This window comes from Meriones unguiculatus, chromosome 11 (genome assembly GCF_030254825.1).
Source record: "Meriones unguiculatus strain TT.TT164.6M chromosome 11, Bangor_MerUng_6.1, whole genome shotgun sequence".
Classification (NCBI taxonomy): Eukaryota; Metazoa; Chordata; class Mammalia; order Rodentia; family Muridae; genus Meriones; species Meriones unguiculatus.
This window is the reverse complement of record NC_083359.1, coordinates 98,061,553-98,078,164: the sequence shown is the minus strand read 5'-3', so window position 1 is coordinate 98,078,164 and position 16,612 is coordinate 98,061,553. Positions and strand designations below refer to the sequence as shown.

At 48.1% G+C, this 16,612-nt stretch overlaps 1 protein-coding gene across 1 annotated transcript in view; it reads right to left on the bottom strand.

Annotated features, from left to right (window-relative positions):
- Kif26b (kinesin family member 26B) overlaps window positions 1-16,612 on the bottom strand; it is a 402,550-nt gene that overhangs the window by 249,166 nt on the left and 136,772 nt on the right. The window contains exon 3 of the mRNA XM_060364770.1: window positions 5,794-6,327. Within this exon, the coding sequence (XP_060220753.1) occupies window positions 5,794-6,327 (534 nt within the window). The remainder of the gene's footprint in view (window positions 1-5,793; window positions 6,328-16,612) is intronic.

Sequence of the window (16,612 nt, the reverse complement as noted above, 5' to 3'; positions counted from 1 at the left end):
CCAGTCAAGGCTCTCCACCCCCAGCCTGGAATGGTTTCTGCAGTTTCAACACTCTGTGAGACTTTCACAATGGTCATCCCCGGATGCCAGGGGAGAGTGGCTGTGGCTTGCCTGTTATTATGACTCTGTAACAATAGGGGAATTTGAGACAACTGGAAAGCAATGGGGCAGTATGAGCCATTCTGTGGAGGCAGCCAAATGAAATAACCACACTTGCTGATGTGCGGGCCGACCCAGTGGCTGAGGTAGCTCCTTGTGTGGGTCGAAAAGCTTCGTCGTCCTGCAGGTCTGCAAACCTCATCCCACTTGCCCTTATCGGGTTGTCGGTTACCAAACGCTTTCTTAAGGCCGCTGCAACACACCAACACGGATCTATTATCTTAATGGCCTGGAGAAATTGAAGGAGGCCTGAAGAACTGGTTCCTTCTTCGGAGGCTCTGAGAGAAAATCGGCCTCCTCATCGCTTGCAGCTTCTACAGATGCCTGTCCTCCTTGCCCTGTGGTCCCTTCCTCCATGATCAAGGCTGGAAGCAAAGCATCGTCCCTGCTCTCCCTTGCTGGTCCTGCTCCACATGCCTCACTCTTACAAGGACACTCATGATTCCACCAAGTCCACCTGGATACCCCAGACAACCTCAAGATCCTTCATTGCGTCCACAAAATCCTATGCAGGGTTCCACAGCCACAGGCAATGACCTGGATATGAATACTTCTCAGGGTCCTTCCTTTGCCTACCACACAAAATCCATGACCAGCTGAAAGCATTGTTTATGCTTCCTGATGCAATTTGGGAGCTCCTTTCTGACCAAGACCCTATCCATCATTCATAAGATGTGACCATTCTTTTGGACCTTCATTCTAGATATCATATCCTTGGGAAATGTACTATGCAGGGCCAAATACACAAATACAGTCGTGTGTGTGTGTGTGTGTGTGTGTGTGTGTGTGTGTGTGTGTGTTCAGAGTTTATGTGTGGAAGGGCATATAAAGATAAATAAATAACAGCCTTCTATCCATCTAAAAACAGTGGCCTTTGTGACACCATAGTTTGTGCTACTCTGAACCAATGAGGAATCTGGACCAGCTCTCCTTGTCCCTTCGTCTAGGAGCTGAAGTGGATTCTAATGGCAGCAACCTGAGCTCGCCAGTCTTTCCTGTGGCCATTTGCCATGGTGAGAGTGAATCATGCCAAAGCAGCTGCCCATCAAAGGGAGATAATCTATAGATGAGCTTGAGAACTGATCTACTCACGTCCCTTTGGTGGCAAGACTGGTGAGCACATTCTGATTTGTGCTGATTTACAGTACACTGAGTTGGCAAGTCAACAGAAAAAAGTCTGGCTTTGAGAGGGACCACTCACCTCATCTTCTCCCCTGAAATCAACTCTCAGAGTCATTTCACAAGAAACAGCAATTGTGATTCGTTTATCATGTCTGAGGTAATCTCATTGCCTCCTAAATTATCCTCTTTCTTTCTCCCCTCTTGTGAAGCAGGAGCTTCGCAAAGGATACAGGCTCCCTGTTGGAAGAGTGGCCTCATCTCTGTCATCTCTACTGCCTCTGAGGTTCAGAAGGACAGCCTTCATCTGTGCTGTTTCCACCGGCTCAGGTTGCCGGGAGTGGGGCTGCACCCTCAACTCATTAAACTCTAGATGCTCCCCTGCTCAAGGAACACTTCTGGCTCCGGCCAGAGGAAATCTGCTCCGTGGAGGGAAGTGGGAGTATGGGTGAGCAGGGGAGCTGCAGCTGGCTTTCAGAGCAGTCAACCATCTCTGACGAGCTGGCTAGACCACGAACTACAGAATATTTACTGCAGGAGAATATTCACAACAGGAGACACTCAGTCTACCAGACTCAGAGCCCACGCCCCAGGGCACCAGGGTGACATCGTCACAACACGTGGGACACTGATTCATAGCCAGACCCCAAATCTCTTGATCCCGGAGAGATTTCCTCCAGTCCCTGTAATCATTACTCAGGGGAAATACATGAGTTGGGTCAGCTCTACTGTTGCCAAATAAAATGTATCCAGGCCGATTTCGAGATGGGAATTGGTACGCATCACCTTTGAATCTGGTCTTAGACCACAACAAGAGCTGGATTCCAGTTCCTGCTCAGTGTCCCAGAACAGCCAAGCTGATATGGCTCCGACTACATACTCACCCACCAACCTCATCATGTGCAGTGTGCCTGGGCTCTCCCTCACTGTGAAGAAAGCAGGACAGGAACCTCGGTTTCCAGCCTAAGGAGGCAGCTCCACCCACCAAAAAGCCCAATGTCTATTCCATGAAAAGGTGCTAAAAAATACTTGTTCTTGTGCAGGAAATTCTCTTTCATCTGAGACAGGACGGAAGAAAAGGAGAACTCTTGTGAATATATTATAAAAGGAATGCATCCATGTCCCCCACTGTCCCTTCAGGCACCTTCTACATTGTCCCTCTCATGCACCTCCACCCCTGGGTATTTTACACTAAAGCTGTGGTCCTTTGTCCTTGTGTCGTCTGTACTGGTGGAGCAGCCAGCTCCCTAGGGAGGTCCAGCTACCAGCTGTGGTGGCTTCCAGAGTAGAAGGTGAGATGTGAATGTGAATTATCTGTGTAACATGAGTCTATACCGCTAGCACTATCAGAGACATGGTAAAAATGCCACCTGCATGGAAGGCTGTGCTCCCGAGCGCGCAATGTATGCTCATAAAACCTAAACTCTAATATCTTGTTATATCCATTACAACACCTTTGTCACAGAGAATGTCATGTTAACATTACACATCATATTTTCCTTATTTTTTTTTTTTGCGATGCTAAGTATTAAAGGGAGTATGTAGGGGCTAAGCCAGCATTCTTCCTGTGAGCTACTATTTTAGCCCCAAAGATCATTGAGAAAAATACATAACAGCATAGGAAACCGCACCCAGTCTACCAAGCTCAAGCCACAGCACCGAGTCTCATAGCAGGTTTACAAATGGTGGGCGACTATGCAACTCATTTCTATGCGGGGTGGGCTTTCAAATGTCGCATCTAAACTTTTTCATATAGTCTCCATTTTATTTTAAAACAAACACATTTTACTTCTTATAATTAAAAAATATATATTTAAATGTGTTGTGTGTTTTTAAATGATTTTTTTTTTAAAAAAAAAAGGCAAACGTCCATGATGAAAAGAAAACCCGTTCTGTTCCCGACAGCTCTAGGTACGGACTGTTCCCCAAGGGCCCATATGATAGATAAGGCTTGGTCCCAGAATAGCGTCACTGAGAGATGGTAGGACCTTTAAGAGGTAGGGCCTTATGTGAGATCTTTTAGTCACTAGGGACATGCTCTGAGCAGGCTTTGGGATCCTCTCTTACTTCCTCACAATGAGGTAATACACAGTTTGTCTCAGCACAGACAAGCTATAAGGTTTAGAAACACAGGAGAAATAGACCTCTGGCTATATCTGTGGACTTAATTTCAGGTAAGATTAACTGAGGAGCCGAGTCCAAACTTGAACTTGGTTGTATAAAGGAGCAAGCCAGAGGGGAACTAGATTTCCCATCCTTGCTCTTGTCCAGAGATGCAAGGACAGAAGATGTCCCAGACACGTGCTATCTGGAGCCATGTGCCTCTGCACTTTCCCTGCCGAAACGGACTGTACCATTTTCAACTGTGAGCTGAAATAAAACTTCCCTCATTAAGTTGTCTTGTCAGGTGTTCAGCCAGAGCGGCAAGGAAAGTAACTGACGCAGAGGCTGGCTGACCACAGACTGAAACCTCAAAAACCTTGCTCTTCGGTAAATGCATCATTTCTGATATCTGTCGTAATGAAAGAACGCTATCCTGGAGGCTGAGAACACAGCTCAGTGGGTAAGAGCGCTGGGTGCTCCCACGTTGGCTTACAACAGTTTATAACTCTCTTTCTAGATCTGGCATTCTTTTCTGGCTTTTGAGGGCACCGGGCACACACTCGGAACACATACGTACATGCAGGCAAGATACTCATAGCCACAAATTTTAAAACCAGAAGGAAAGCAAGCTAACACACAGCCCCAGGCGGTGACTTTCAAGAGTGAGCTATGAGGTCTTCTTAATGGTTTCCTTACTTGTTCCTCACCCTATTTAAATGCTCTATAAATATATGGTGATATGATATAATGTGGTACATGTAGATAAGCCACACAAAAACTTCATCTAAAAGTCAAATGGCTGCTCAGCCCCTGCAGGCCAAAATGAGAATTGTTTTCTTTGCCTGTTCTGGATCTCAAAGGAAGCCATGTGTGGGAAAGAGGGTGATAGGGGATTGCACGGGGCCAAGCTAGGGAGGTTGGAAGCCTCACAGCAGGGAAACCGGTTCCCAGGTGAGGAGGAAGCTAGTGTTGATCTATTTTTGGCTGTGTAGTCATAGGTCATTCACTTTCTCTAAACGTCATGTTCCTTGACTATAAAAAGAAGATCTAACTATTTCCTCCTGGCCTTACAGGCTTTATAGGGTTAAATAAACTTATTTGGAGGAACTATAAGGCACTCAAATTTTATCAGCCACATTTTATGCTTCCCCGGATGTTTTCCCTCATGTCACAAAACTGCTCTGTGTACCCTCAGTTGGTTTGTTTTTCCTCTGGGCACAGGGGCCAGTTGACATTCCCAGTTTCTCCTGCAGGGAAGTGGGGCTGGAACGCTGGATTCTTGACAGTTAGAACATGAATGGAACCACTGTACAGCCAGGTCAAGCCTCAGACCCACTCCGGGAGCCTCCACACCTCCCCTTCATTCCTTGGCTGGTTACAAAAGACCTAGTGGAGAGCTCTTGAGGCCCCTGAGAGATGGTGACCCACTTGATGAAGGAAGCTTGGATCCCTGTATGATAAAAGAAGACTTCTCACCTCATAGGACACAGCACAGATGGGGGAGTGGCCTCATGAAGTGTCCAGGATTATTTAATAGGCCAGTTACCTTCCCAACACTCATGACTGTGGCCACCTTTCCACGTCAGTGACAGTCAAGAGTCTGTGCTGGTCCCTACACAGCAGACATAGGACAGAATGCATCTGTTGACCCTGACCCTCAGCCAATAGAAAGCCACCCCCTGGGAAAAATATAGACTAATTATTTTTCTTATATTTTGGCTTGGATGACTTAGTTTGTGTTTGTTTGGGAATTTTCGTTGTTGTGTTGTGTTGTGTTCACTATACACCTCAGGCTGGCATTGAACTGTCTCGGTAGTCCAGGCTGGCCTCTAGATTCTTCCGTCTTCCTAGTGTTGGGACTACAGTACATCTGGATCAACACCATTTTCCCCCAGATCTAAGACCTGCTCTTGCTTTCAGATAAAGCACCCTGAGGGTATGTGCTCTCTTCAGCACCTAATGAAGGAAAAGGAGAAAGGAGGAAACCACGGGAGAAAGCCTTCTGTGACCAGTTCCAACATAGGTAAAGATGTCTCAGATAGGGAAAAAGGTGATGGTCCACCAATATATGAGGTTCTCCACCCCTTTCAGATGGTGCAGACAGTGGGAATGGGATGACAACACAGACCTTCATCTACAAACAATAAAGCAACGATAAAATTCATCTGGATTATTAGAGATGCCTTGGCGAACTCATCAATTGCTTCAAACATCCTAAATTTAAGAGAACTACTGCAGTCCCGGGGTCAAAAACACTCCTGTCTATTCGTCTTAATTTCTAAATCTCCTGTTATCAGGCACAGTACTAGATCAGATGCTAGACAATATGCTGTGTATCATATATAGAGTATGCACTCATTTCAGTAGTTAGCGAGGGAAACCCTGCACTTCCCTGCCTGTAGGGGTGCTTACCTGATAGGGGTACAGGGTAACCCCATTAGTTCTCGAAAGGGACCAAGTGCCATCCAGATATTGGTGAGCCTGAATGGCCACTGAGTTGAGGGTGTTGCCATTGCTCGGACTGGTGGCCATCTGGAGGCTGACCTTGGCCTGGTGGGTTGGGGACCCACTCTTCTTTTCTGCACCGTTGCTGACCCCGAGGCTGTTGGGTTTGCCGCTGTGTTTGTTGACAAGGCCCGTGTAGGTGGAGGTGGCATAGGGAGCAGGCACAAAGGCCCACTCCCGGGGCTGCTGGAGCCCACCCACGTGCCGGGACCCCACCAGTGCGGGGATGCTGGAGACTGGGGGCGGTGAGCCCGGAGAGGCGTCATAGTGCTCGCTGCCAGCCGCCTGCTCCAAGGTCAGCACCATCTGGATGGCTTCCTGCTTGAGCTGGTTCAGGTGGGTGGCACAAATGTCGCAGCGGTTGTCTCGGTCATTCCAGGACTTCCTGATGGTGTTAGGGACCTGGAGTTTGTCGTGAATCACGGAAGAGAAAGCGGGGTCCTGGAGAACATACAAGCAGAAGAAAAGGAACAGCTTGTCACTCAGTGGTGTTAAGCCCAGTTCAGATGTCTGCAAACCAAGGGCTTGACTGCTCGGTCACCAGAGCAGGAGAAGCAACAGGTTGAGGACATATGCAAGGGTTCGGTACTGGAAACTGTAAAAATACTAAACAAAACACAGTCTCTAGGTACCCCCATTGCTCAGTTGAAGGAGACCATTTTAGACCCTTCTACAGCCACTAAAGAATTACAGACAGCCTGCTCCCTCCCTGGTCCAGCATGGTAGAGGTAGGGGCCTCATTCTGGATGGCAGAGAGCTGGCAAGGGATGGAAGTGCTGCTTGGGACTGGGAGCAGAGATTCTATTCTGCCAGACTTTGGCCTCAGCAGTGTGTGTGCTAAGTCAGCGCCACAGGGAAGAAAACTGACTAATAGATCCTAGGTACAGGATCCAGCACGCTCCAGCAACCAGCACACCGCTGTAGGCACTGTGAGGAGCCATCTTCTGTATCTTCTTTCTGATTCCCTGACTAGTCTAAGGTGCTCCCTGGCCCCAACAAGCTTTACCTAAATCTGCTAGCGAAAAATCTTCAGCCAGGTGTAGTGACTCATGCCAGTACACAGCAGCGCTAGAAAGCTGTGAGAAAGAGGGTTGCTAAAAGTTCCAGGCTAGCCTGGGCTATGACATGAGACCCCTGTTTCAAACCCACTCTCATATCTCACGCTCCAAGGTCATATGTGAAAGACAAGTTCACTTTGCTTTAACTTCTACAGAAATAGGATTACGTAAAGAAACAGCTCTGGGCATGTGAATAGGTGTCAAAATATTTTCCAGTTCTGTTCCTTGTGACCTTGGAGCTCTTCGTGACCTTGGACAGCTTGCTCATCGCACTGAACCTCTCCTCAGTTATACAGCCACTGCGCCCTGTGCTTGCTGTAATATCCATCCAGCTCCATGACTTCATTTGTGGGGAAATCGGGATAGGACAGTACCGTCCATGAATGGATGAACAGAACCGCCATGGCATGTTTTGGGCCTGGCAAAGTTTGCAAGTTCAACAATTATTGTGAGCAATGAATGAGGCTCATCTTCATCTAAAACACACACACACACACACACACAATCACCCTTCAGAAAAGCACTGTCAGTTTTTATGGATAAGAGACCCATCTGGACTGAGTGGCGTGGAGGGAAGGAAGTGAGGGCAGCCGTGGTGGGCAGGAAAATGAGTCCGTGGGAGGTTCGTTCCTAATCACGATCTGTCTGGATGACGGGCCCCAGCATTTTGTTTTCCCTGTTTAACTACCCCGAGCAGCCCCTCAGCGTGCACTGATTAATTGATTAATAAATCAAGAGGCCTCTTCACAGAGCAGTGGCGAGGAGGGCTCGGGAGGCGGAGACTCGAGACAGCGCATAAAGTGGCTGGAGCAATAGGAGGTCGGGGAGGACTCGGTTCAGCCTGGAGAAGCCATGAAAACAAGATGAGGCCCACCGTGGCGTCCTCTTCAGCGGCAGCTGCTTTGTCCGGGCAGTGCTTAATCATAGCTCAAGAGCGTGTAAGACCCAAAGGGACATCTGCAAGGTGGGGGGATGCATTCCAGGGCAGACTGTCACCCCAGTTTACCAGCAAAGCAGCTCTAAAGGGATGAGAATGTCGGAGCACCACAGAGGTCCCGGCCATTAACCTGCCCATGATTTTCTACCACAGGAGTCAGATCACATCTATGTATGATTTTTTTTTAAAGCTAGAAGGTTATAAAGGAAATGTTCATTCAATTCAAAAGGAATTTATATGGCCCTCCATAGGTGCCAATATAATTTATTGTTTTTCTACGTAGCATTATATAATGACAACTTTCCCATCAAGAAATGCCACTTGAAAATGTTATTTTAAGTGGTCCGAGGGCATTTTGCCCTTGGATCATGCCACCATTCTCTTGGTTATTCTCCCGTTTCACTGCATAATTTAAGATAATCTGACAAACCAGAAGGATATTTTAATAGAATTCACAGCCGTCCAGATATGCTCTGAAGATACTGATAATCTACTGGGCTTCGAGAAACCTGTTTAATTGCTTCTTTAAAATGCTTTTGCTAGCCTGGGACTGTAGATGGTTGGCCAGCATGTCCAAAGCCGTGGGTGTGATCTAGGACACCATATAAGCCTGATGTGGTGATGCAGGTCTTCTGAACTCAGGAAGTGGAGGTAGGAGGATGAGAAGTTCAAGGGCATTCTCAGCTATACAGTGAGTCTGAGGCCATGCTGGTTACATAAGACCCTGTCTGAAATATCGCCGTTGTTAACTCACTGGTAAGGAAGAAATACCACAGTAAGCATGCAAGAGAAGCCAGGTGCACACTTGCTGGCATTTGGAATTTGGAGTGGAAGGCTTAGATTCTGAGTCTGAGTGACATAGAGACACATGTGCCCTACACAGCTCATGAGCCACAACTGTTTCCCAACCTTTAACCCATTGATATGTTAGTTTCTAACAGGCTAAACATCACACCAAGCTGGGGATCTGGGGACAATTCCTGTCCCGTGTGAGTTCACATCCAGGAGCCATCTTGGCTCCTAGAGTATCAAATGCCACACCCTTCTCCCACCCCTTTAGTCCAATCCCTAGTGACTCCAGGGTCCATCAGCACACGCACACCATAGAAGTCTGTAGCCCTCCGAGTCACAAGCCATCCTTGAGGGCTCTAGCTCTTTGCCATTCTTTTCCACACCCAACCAACACCAGCCCCTAAGAGACCCAACAGCCCACTAACGTTGCAGCTAGGCCGATTCCCAATATGTTGGTTCAGGCAGCCAAGAAGTTGTCAGTGACTCCTTGCTATTGCCAGGAGAGGAAAGCTAAGACAGCCGTTGAATGAGGAATCAGTTGTTGGCTGATAGTCAAGAGATATTCGTTCAGGTAAGCAGCCCTTGATTCAAAAGCCCTGCAATGGCTCATATCATCCTTAGGTTTCAACAAGTACAGGGAGACATATGGGAACCAAAATGTCTTCCCAGGGTTTTTCTACACATTATAAATAGTTTAGTATGGCCGGAGACGTCAAAGAGGAATGGTCAACAGACTTGGTTTTCCATACATGCTAAGTTAGGATGGATTCAGTGTCAAATGAGTTCGGAAGCAAATGGCAGGGAGCATTCAGGGCCGTGGTCAGCACACACATGCTGGGACTTCCTGACATGATGGCGAGGCCCAGAAGATGAACGGAGGCAGAACTACTGCCTCACCAAAGCCTGAGAAGGAGAGCCAGGCACCCAGCCTTATGCCTGCCTGGCTCATGGGCCTTGAAATATTTGTGTTACTCTGCCTCTGACCCACCCTGTCACCTCAGGGAAGAGTCAAACTGGAGCAGCATAAACCACACACAAGCAGAACTCCCATCTGAATACCTCCCCTCTTACTTCAGCACTTATGAAAGCTACCTGTTGGTACCTATGCAATATTTTCAGCCTAAAATTTTAATGTCGAAGCACTCTCATCTCTAAGAGAAGATACGCAAAACTATTTTTGTCTCATCACTCACACAAAGAGGAATCTGAAAAGATGTTTGAGTACCTGGTAAGGGCCCTCAGAAGGAAGGGGCTGGTGAAGTTAATGTTCGCACATCTAAATTGTCACAATTAGTAATGACTACAAAAGAACAAAGAAAACTCCATAATGTGGCTTTCTGGTGTCATTGTGGCTTTGCCACTTATTCTAAGGGTATTTCAGGAAAATAAAAGGGGGGAATTGAACCCAGGACCTCTGGAAGAGCAGCCAGTGCTCTTAACCTCCGAGCCATTTCTCCAGCCCCCGGTTATTCACTTTTTATAAATGAATCCCTGATGATATGCATCTTAAATGTTCCCCCGAAGTCTCAGGAGGTAAGTAAGGCTTTGGCTCCCGGACTGCTGCTATGACCTTTAAGAGGCAGGGCCTAACGGAGGGAGAGGTCCTCAGGATATCTAAGCAGGCCTTTGAAGGGGACTGTGGGGGCCCCCCTCTGCCCCTGTTCATTTCCTGGTGGGGAAGTGATCAGTTTTCCTCTGACATGGGCTCCTCCCACCTACCCTTGCGTGATAGCCTCACCAGAGGGCTAAAAGCAAGAGCCCACCTGGCCATGGACTGAAGTCTACGAACCATGAGACCAAATACACTTTTCTAATTTTAGTCGGTCCTCTCAGGTGTTTGCTACAGTGGCTGTTGGACAGATTGCTACTGGCCACTGCTCCTAACGAACGAGCCTCGTGTGGCCACCCTCCTCGTACTGTTTCTTCCTTAATGTCAGAATAGAGACTCTCTGACCTCAGCTAATCTTGTCACCTTTCTCCTAAATTTCTAAGCGAGTAGCGTCTGCATAGAGTGGACTGAAACCATCATTTCCTAATCATCGGTACGGCTGAGGAATTCTGGACCAGCATTCCGCCCGTGGTTCACTGAGGCTGGCCCCCTAGCAAGCAGGTGGTAGCAGCCTCTCGGTGGATGAGCAGGGACTGGTAATGAGGGCTGTGGAATCTGCAGGGCTCAGGCAAGACGACGTTGGCCAGGCAAACAGTGCTGTTTACGGATGCTCCTGGTTGCTTTCTGTTCTGCATCAGCCTCCGAGGGGGAGGTTGCTTAGCAATAAATGGTAATGCCGCTGTGGAGGGCAGGGTGATTTTTGTGCATTATTTTAGCCAAAAGAGTGCTTTGCGTGTGTTCCTGCGAAGCCTCTGGGTCTACGATGAAGGCAACAGCTGGAGTCAGCATCGAGCATGTGTTGTACAAATTCCTGGTGATGTTTGCTCCTGGTTTATTATTCTAGAGGCCTCTAGTGACAGGCTGCACAAGATTTAAGCTGTTCTTCAAAAGCAGTTTCTTTCCACTTTGTTCCTGAAGTTTCTCCCCCACCCCCAACCCCATAAACAAGTTGGAAGGCTTGGAATAGGAGATGGGGCCCTGAGAATAAAATGTTTTATTTTGCACAGCAGGCAGTCTCCCGGATCAAGAGGAGTTACCTTCACACCCTGGAGACTCCCCCCTGGCCTAGGGTTTGCATTCCCACCCTGTCACCTTTCCTGCTGAGTGTCCTTTCTCCCTGGGTGCTCTTTTATAGCTGTCTGTCTTCCTAAGGCAGGTGTTCTTATTAATGAGTCTTCTGAAGGCAAACTGCAAAATGGAAAGCTTACAAATCAAAAGGCGGCAAACTTTAGCTAGAGTAAACCCCAGGATAACAGGATAGCAGCCCGTTCCCATTAAGTGTCTCTCAGAGAAGCGAGGTGTCCACTTCAGGAGGGTGGGACATAGCTTACTCATCCTTGTGAGCAAGGGCAGTTTAAACATTGGAAATCAGGGTCATCCACACCTACCCCCAAAAAACACTTCTTCCCCCAAGAAGATTCTGCTTTTTATAGCCTTTCAGCTTCCTGAGCCTCTGTGTCATTTTCCACAGGGGGTTGATGGTGAAGATTTAAAAGCAGGGGCTTCAGGGACCTAAAGGGGACATTGCCCGGATCTCCTTCCTCCTCTTAGCACACTGGATCTACTCGGCAAGAACGGACAGAGAAAGCTCAGGTCAGCACCCGTTCTCCCTGCTGTAATTCCCAGGCCAGAGCCAATGGCTGGGTCTACCTCTGGAGAGGAGCCAGGGAATGAATAAGTGCTGGACAGTCATGATGTGCCGCTCTTCTTTGCAGGAAGGGTACCCAGCCTCCAGGGCTCTCTGATGCAGTGTGTGAACTGAAGGAAGTCCCTGAGAGGGTCCCTCTGATTGGCAGGAGACGCGTTCTCCCCAGCGAGAAGCTTCGTGAGAGAGCCTGCTCGCAGTTCTACCTCATTAATCTACAGCTTCAACTGAAACTTCTGGCTGTCTCTCCTGGACTGACGATTTGTCACCACTGTTAGCCGGTTCTGCACGCCGGTGGTGCTTCCTCAGTAACGAAGATCACACAGCCGTGTGCACGCGCACGTGGATCCTGGCGTGTGCGTGAGAGAGAGAGGAAAAAGAACGTAAAGGCATAAAGGCGTGCGAGGTAATGAGCTCGGAGAGACAAAGGGGAAAAGGAAAACCACCAAAGGGAGAAATGTTAAATGTCAGACTGAAGTTGTTTTACATCAGGAACTAGATTAGGCTGAGAAGTCACGGCTGTGCCCAGCTTGGGCGATTCTGCTCTGAACCACTGCACAGACGTGGGCCCCTCAAGCACACGCGCGAGGCAAGGCTTCAGTGTGACTGACTGTTGCACAGGGGTGGGGCTTAGCAGCACCAAGGGCAGGTGACAAAGCAATTAACAGGGCATGGAAAGGTGCTGCAAGACGAGAGCTCTCGGCTCAGACAGACAGACAGACATGTACATTCTCTGCCTTTCACCATGGATCATCACACGCCTCCCTTGTCGCTAGAACTGAGCTGATGCCACCAACCATGCTCTTGAGTGCCCCAAAGCACACCCAGACACAGGGGTGAGGAACACACACTGAGAAATGAGCAAAACAGAGCCACAGTGCAGAAGATGAAAGATGCTGCCATGGGGAGATGCTCTGTCCTGAAAGCCAGGTGACACCTGCAAAGCTACCCTGAGCCTTGGCTTTGTCAACTGCCTAAGTGGGAAATATCACCCGGATTACAGAGTTGTAAGGATTAGAAATAATTCACGAGCATAAGAAACATTGAACAAATCATATTTAAACTTCAGTAATAGTGACAAAAAGACCTTCCTCTCTCTTTAAAAGAAAAGAGAGTTTTACTTTTCATTTTACTGTTATCTTACTTCATGTGTGTGTTTTTGGTGCAAGTGTGTGTGTGTGTATGTGTGTTTGTGGCGTGAGCATGTGTGTGTGTGTATGTGCATGGTCACACATGTACAGGCACAGCTGGGGAGCACCCACACACATACGTGTGCATGTAGGTGGAGGTTGGTCCTCTTCCTTGATCACCCTCCGCATGATATACTGAGGCAGGGTCACTCACTGAACTGGGAGCTCCCCAAGTCGTCTGTCTTGTTGGCCAGCTCGCTCTACTAATCTCCCAAGCCCTGGGACACAGGCAGGGTACTGTATTCTCCACCATTCACGGAGGTGCCGTGGATCCATACTCCAGGCCTCACGCTTGCACAGCAGGCCACTGAGCCATCTCCCACACCCTCAAAATATGATTTTAAAAATTCACAAATCACTCAAAAGCCAGGCAAGGCATTTCTCATCATGATCACTAGGAGGATATTCTGTCTCGGTCACGGGCTTTCCAAAACTAGTTTTCGTGAACAGTTCCACAGATTCTTTCCAAAGTTTTGGTGGAATGCGGGAGGCTCAGGACATGGCTCTATCACTCAGTATCCATGACCAGGAGCCATTTAAAAAAGAAAAAACCTAAGCATACTTTAGACCCCTCAGTATAAGAGCACGAACTTATGATCACAGCTATTTTATTGATAAGGATAAAATGTCATGTGTATGTAATGTTTCAGCACAGCCCTTGACTTGCTAAATAATTGATAGTAGTTATTACCGGTGGCAAATAAACCACCGTAGCCCTTCCGTTGCGCTTACTCTCGGCACTAACTCTAACACTGAACCTGGTACCGGCTTCATACTGCAGATGGGGGTAGTGACAGCGGCAGCGGTGGTGATAATGGTGGCAGTTATCTTATTTATAGCTTACTTTATCCAGAAGAACTGAGCACTGTTTTTATAACTATGAAGAGAGTATATACTGTATATACATATACTCATAGCTTTATAGCTGGAGAAGTTCACGTCTTAAGAACTTGAATCTCCTGGGATGCCCCCGAATGGTTCCTAGTTTCTTCTATATATTAAAGGTTCAACTAATTTCAGAGTTGTCAGTTTCCATGGAAGCTGAGCCTCTGCGTTTCCTTGGAACGGACCAAGTGAAAAGCGGCTCTTACTAATCTCTTCAAAACGAGTAATGTGGGCTGGGGAGATGGCTCAGCAGGTGAAGCTCTTCCTTGTACAAGTGTAAGGTCCTGAGTTCAGATCCCCAGCACCCACGTAAGAGCCTCTGTAACCCCGCTCTGTGAGCATCTAGATGGATGCATTCCAGGGAACTCTCTGGCCAGACGGTCCAACCAAAATGGCAATCCCCTGGTTCTGTAAACACGCTGCCTCAAAAAATGAGGCTGAGAGTGGCAGAGGGTGATACTCAGCAGTGACCTCTGACCTCCCATGCACATGCAGAGGCCTAGGCAATTTTGTCTGCACACATGCACACACACATACACACAGTAATGCTGAAAAGGCACCTGAATACTGAATTTTGCAAATGCAAGAAAAATCAATGTTCTAGTGTGATATTCTGAGATTTTCGATTTCCGGTTACTGAAATCCATCGACACCTCAGGCACCGTTCTGTGCAGGCTGTTGGACTCCACCAGGTGGAATGAAAGTACACCCGCTCTGTGAAGAGCTCTAGTTGTATAGGGCTGTTTAAAATCTGTCGGCTCTCTGTGAGATGCCCTTCAGTTGATCTTACACGCATGAAACACTGAGCCAGTGTCCTCGGCTGTATTTTCTCAGATTTACTACAACAATGTTGAATTCCTAAAATTTAGTTATGGGATTTTTTTTTTTTTAAAGAATAAAATGCTGAAAAGTTCTGTTCTGGCCATTTTCCGGAGCAAATGCGAGAGCTTCAACAGCCCCCCAAGGGCTTGTGGCCCGGTGCTCCAGGCCTCACCTACATCCTCAAGCTGACTATCAGAACCTGTCCCAGCATCTCAGGGGTCTCCCTGTAGCATCAGCATGGGCCTCCCTCCATCCCACAGAAGTCCTCGCACCCCTCTTCCCCGGCACACCGTCTCTGTGTCCCTACTGAGGTCCCTGCCTTGGTGACAGTTCCTACCTGCCCTTGAAGCCAGGGGATAACCTTTGGAGGGTAAAAGGTTTGCTCATTATTGTCACTGGGGATGGCTGTGTGGGTGTGTGCACTTGTGTCCAAATGTGCCAAGGTGTACATTTTAAATGTGTGCCACTTACATACCCATGCAGCAAAACCACGTACACACACTCACACACTCACACATACACAGACAATCTTGCTCAGTCGTGCTAGGGAGCAGCGTCAGACTGTTCCGAGTCATGCGACTCAGCAAACACTTCCTTATGAGAGAGGTACGTGTTCTATCTCCACAATCACAGCCAATTCCCAGGAGGCAGAAAGCATGCTGTGATGTTCCATCTCGATGGTAACCTCCATTCTTGACCCCCTGGAGTCTGTTCTCAAGATGATAACCGGGCTGAGACATTTCAGTGTCCTGACAGGTCGGGAGGGCTTGTCCGGCCCCCACATACCTTGCACTACTTTTGTCAAGATGCTGCTTCATCGTAGCCCCTGCCTGAGACACCTCTCAGCAGGCAGGTCCTGCCCTCCCTTAGATGTTCAGGGGGCAAGTGGTAGAATCTTGGGAAAGGGGTTCTGTAATCTATGTACCAATGAGCCCCCTGGGAGGCCACAGGAGAATGTAAGGAAAGGGAGATGGACTTGAGAAGAGAAGGGATACCTGCCTCATTGGCTCGTGTGTACGATCTTAGCTGTGACCTAGACAGAAGTAGATGAGAAAGCCCTGTCCTATTCTGTGACTGTGCCTTCTCTGAGAAACTTAGTGCTAGGTGACCACTCTTTACAAAGAATACTCCAGATGTGATGAGCAGCACTTTAGACACAGAGCAAAGGCTAAAGACAGAGCTGCAGCATGAGGCTTCCTTGCTCAATTCCCTCTGGCTGCCAATGGTTCTGACCCCCAAAGAGACATTTAGAAACTCTTCAGTTGCTTTGTTTTATCTTCTGTTATATCTGGGAGGAGGCAGTGACAGCTAGGGTATAGAGGCAAGCATGCTATTGAGTATCTTACAGCGCACAGAACGAATCTCCTCCCTGACCCTTAAAATAAACCATTATCTACACCCCCCCATAACTCTATGTCATGGCAGAAACGCTAACCTTTGACACCATCACAGGATCCCTCCTCATGACTCTCAGTGGAAAAAGGTCTTTTGCGTGGTTAAAGGAGGCTGATATTTTACACATAGCCTGGCTCTTCCCTTCCTTGGGTTTCCCTTTGATATAAAGTCTAAATGGCTCGTTCCCTTAATGCTCAACTCCAGCTGAAGCTGGCACCGGAGCTGTGTTTGGAGTGTGTGTGACATCCCTCAGACTACTAAAGACCCACACACTGGTGGAGGTCACATCCCAGCCTCCTCCCTTCCCTCTAACTGGCATTATAGACATCGCCCTTCCTGGCGACAGTGGCATGGCCCAGAGAGCCACCAGCTGTTTCTCGGCAAGTGTGCAAT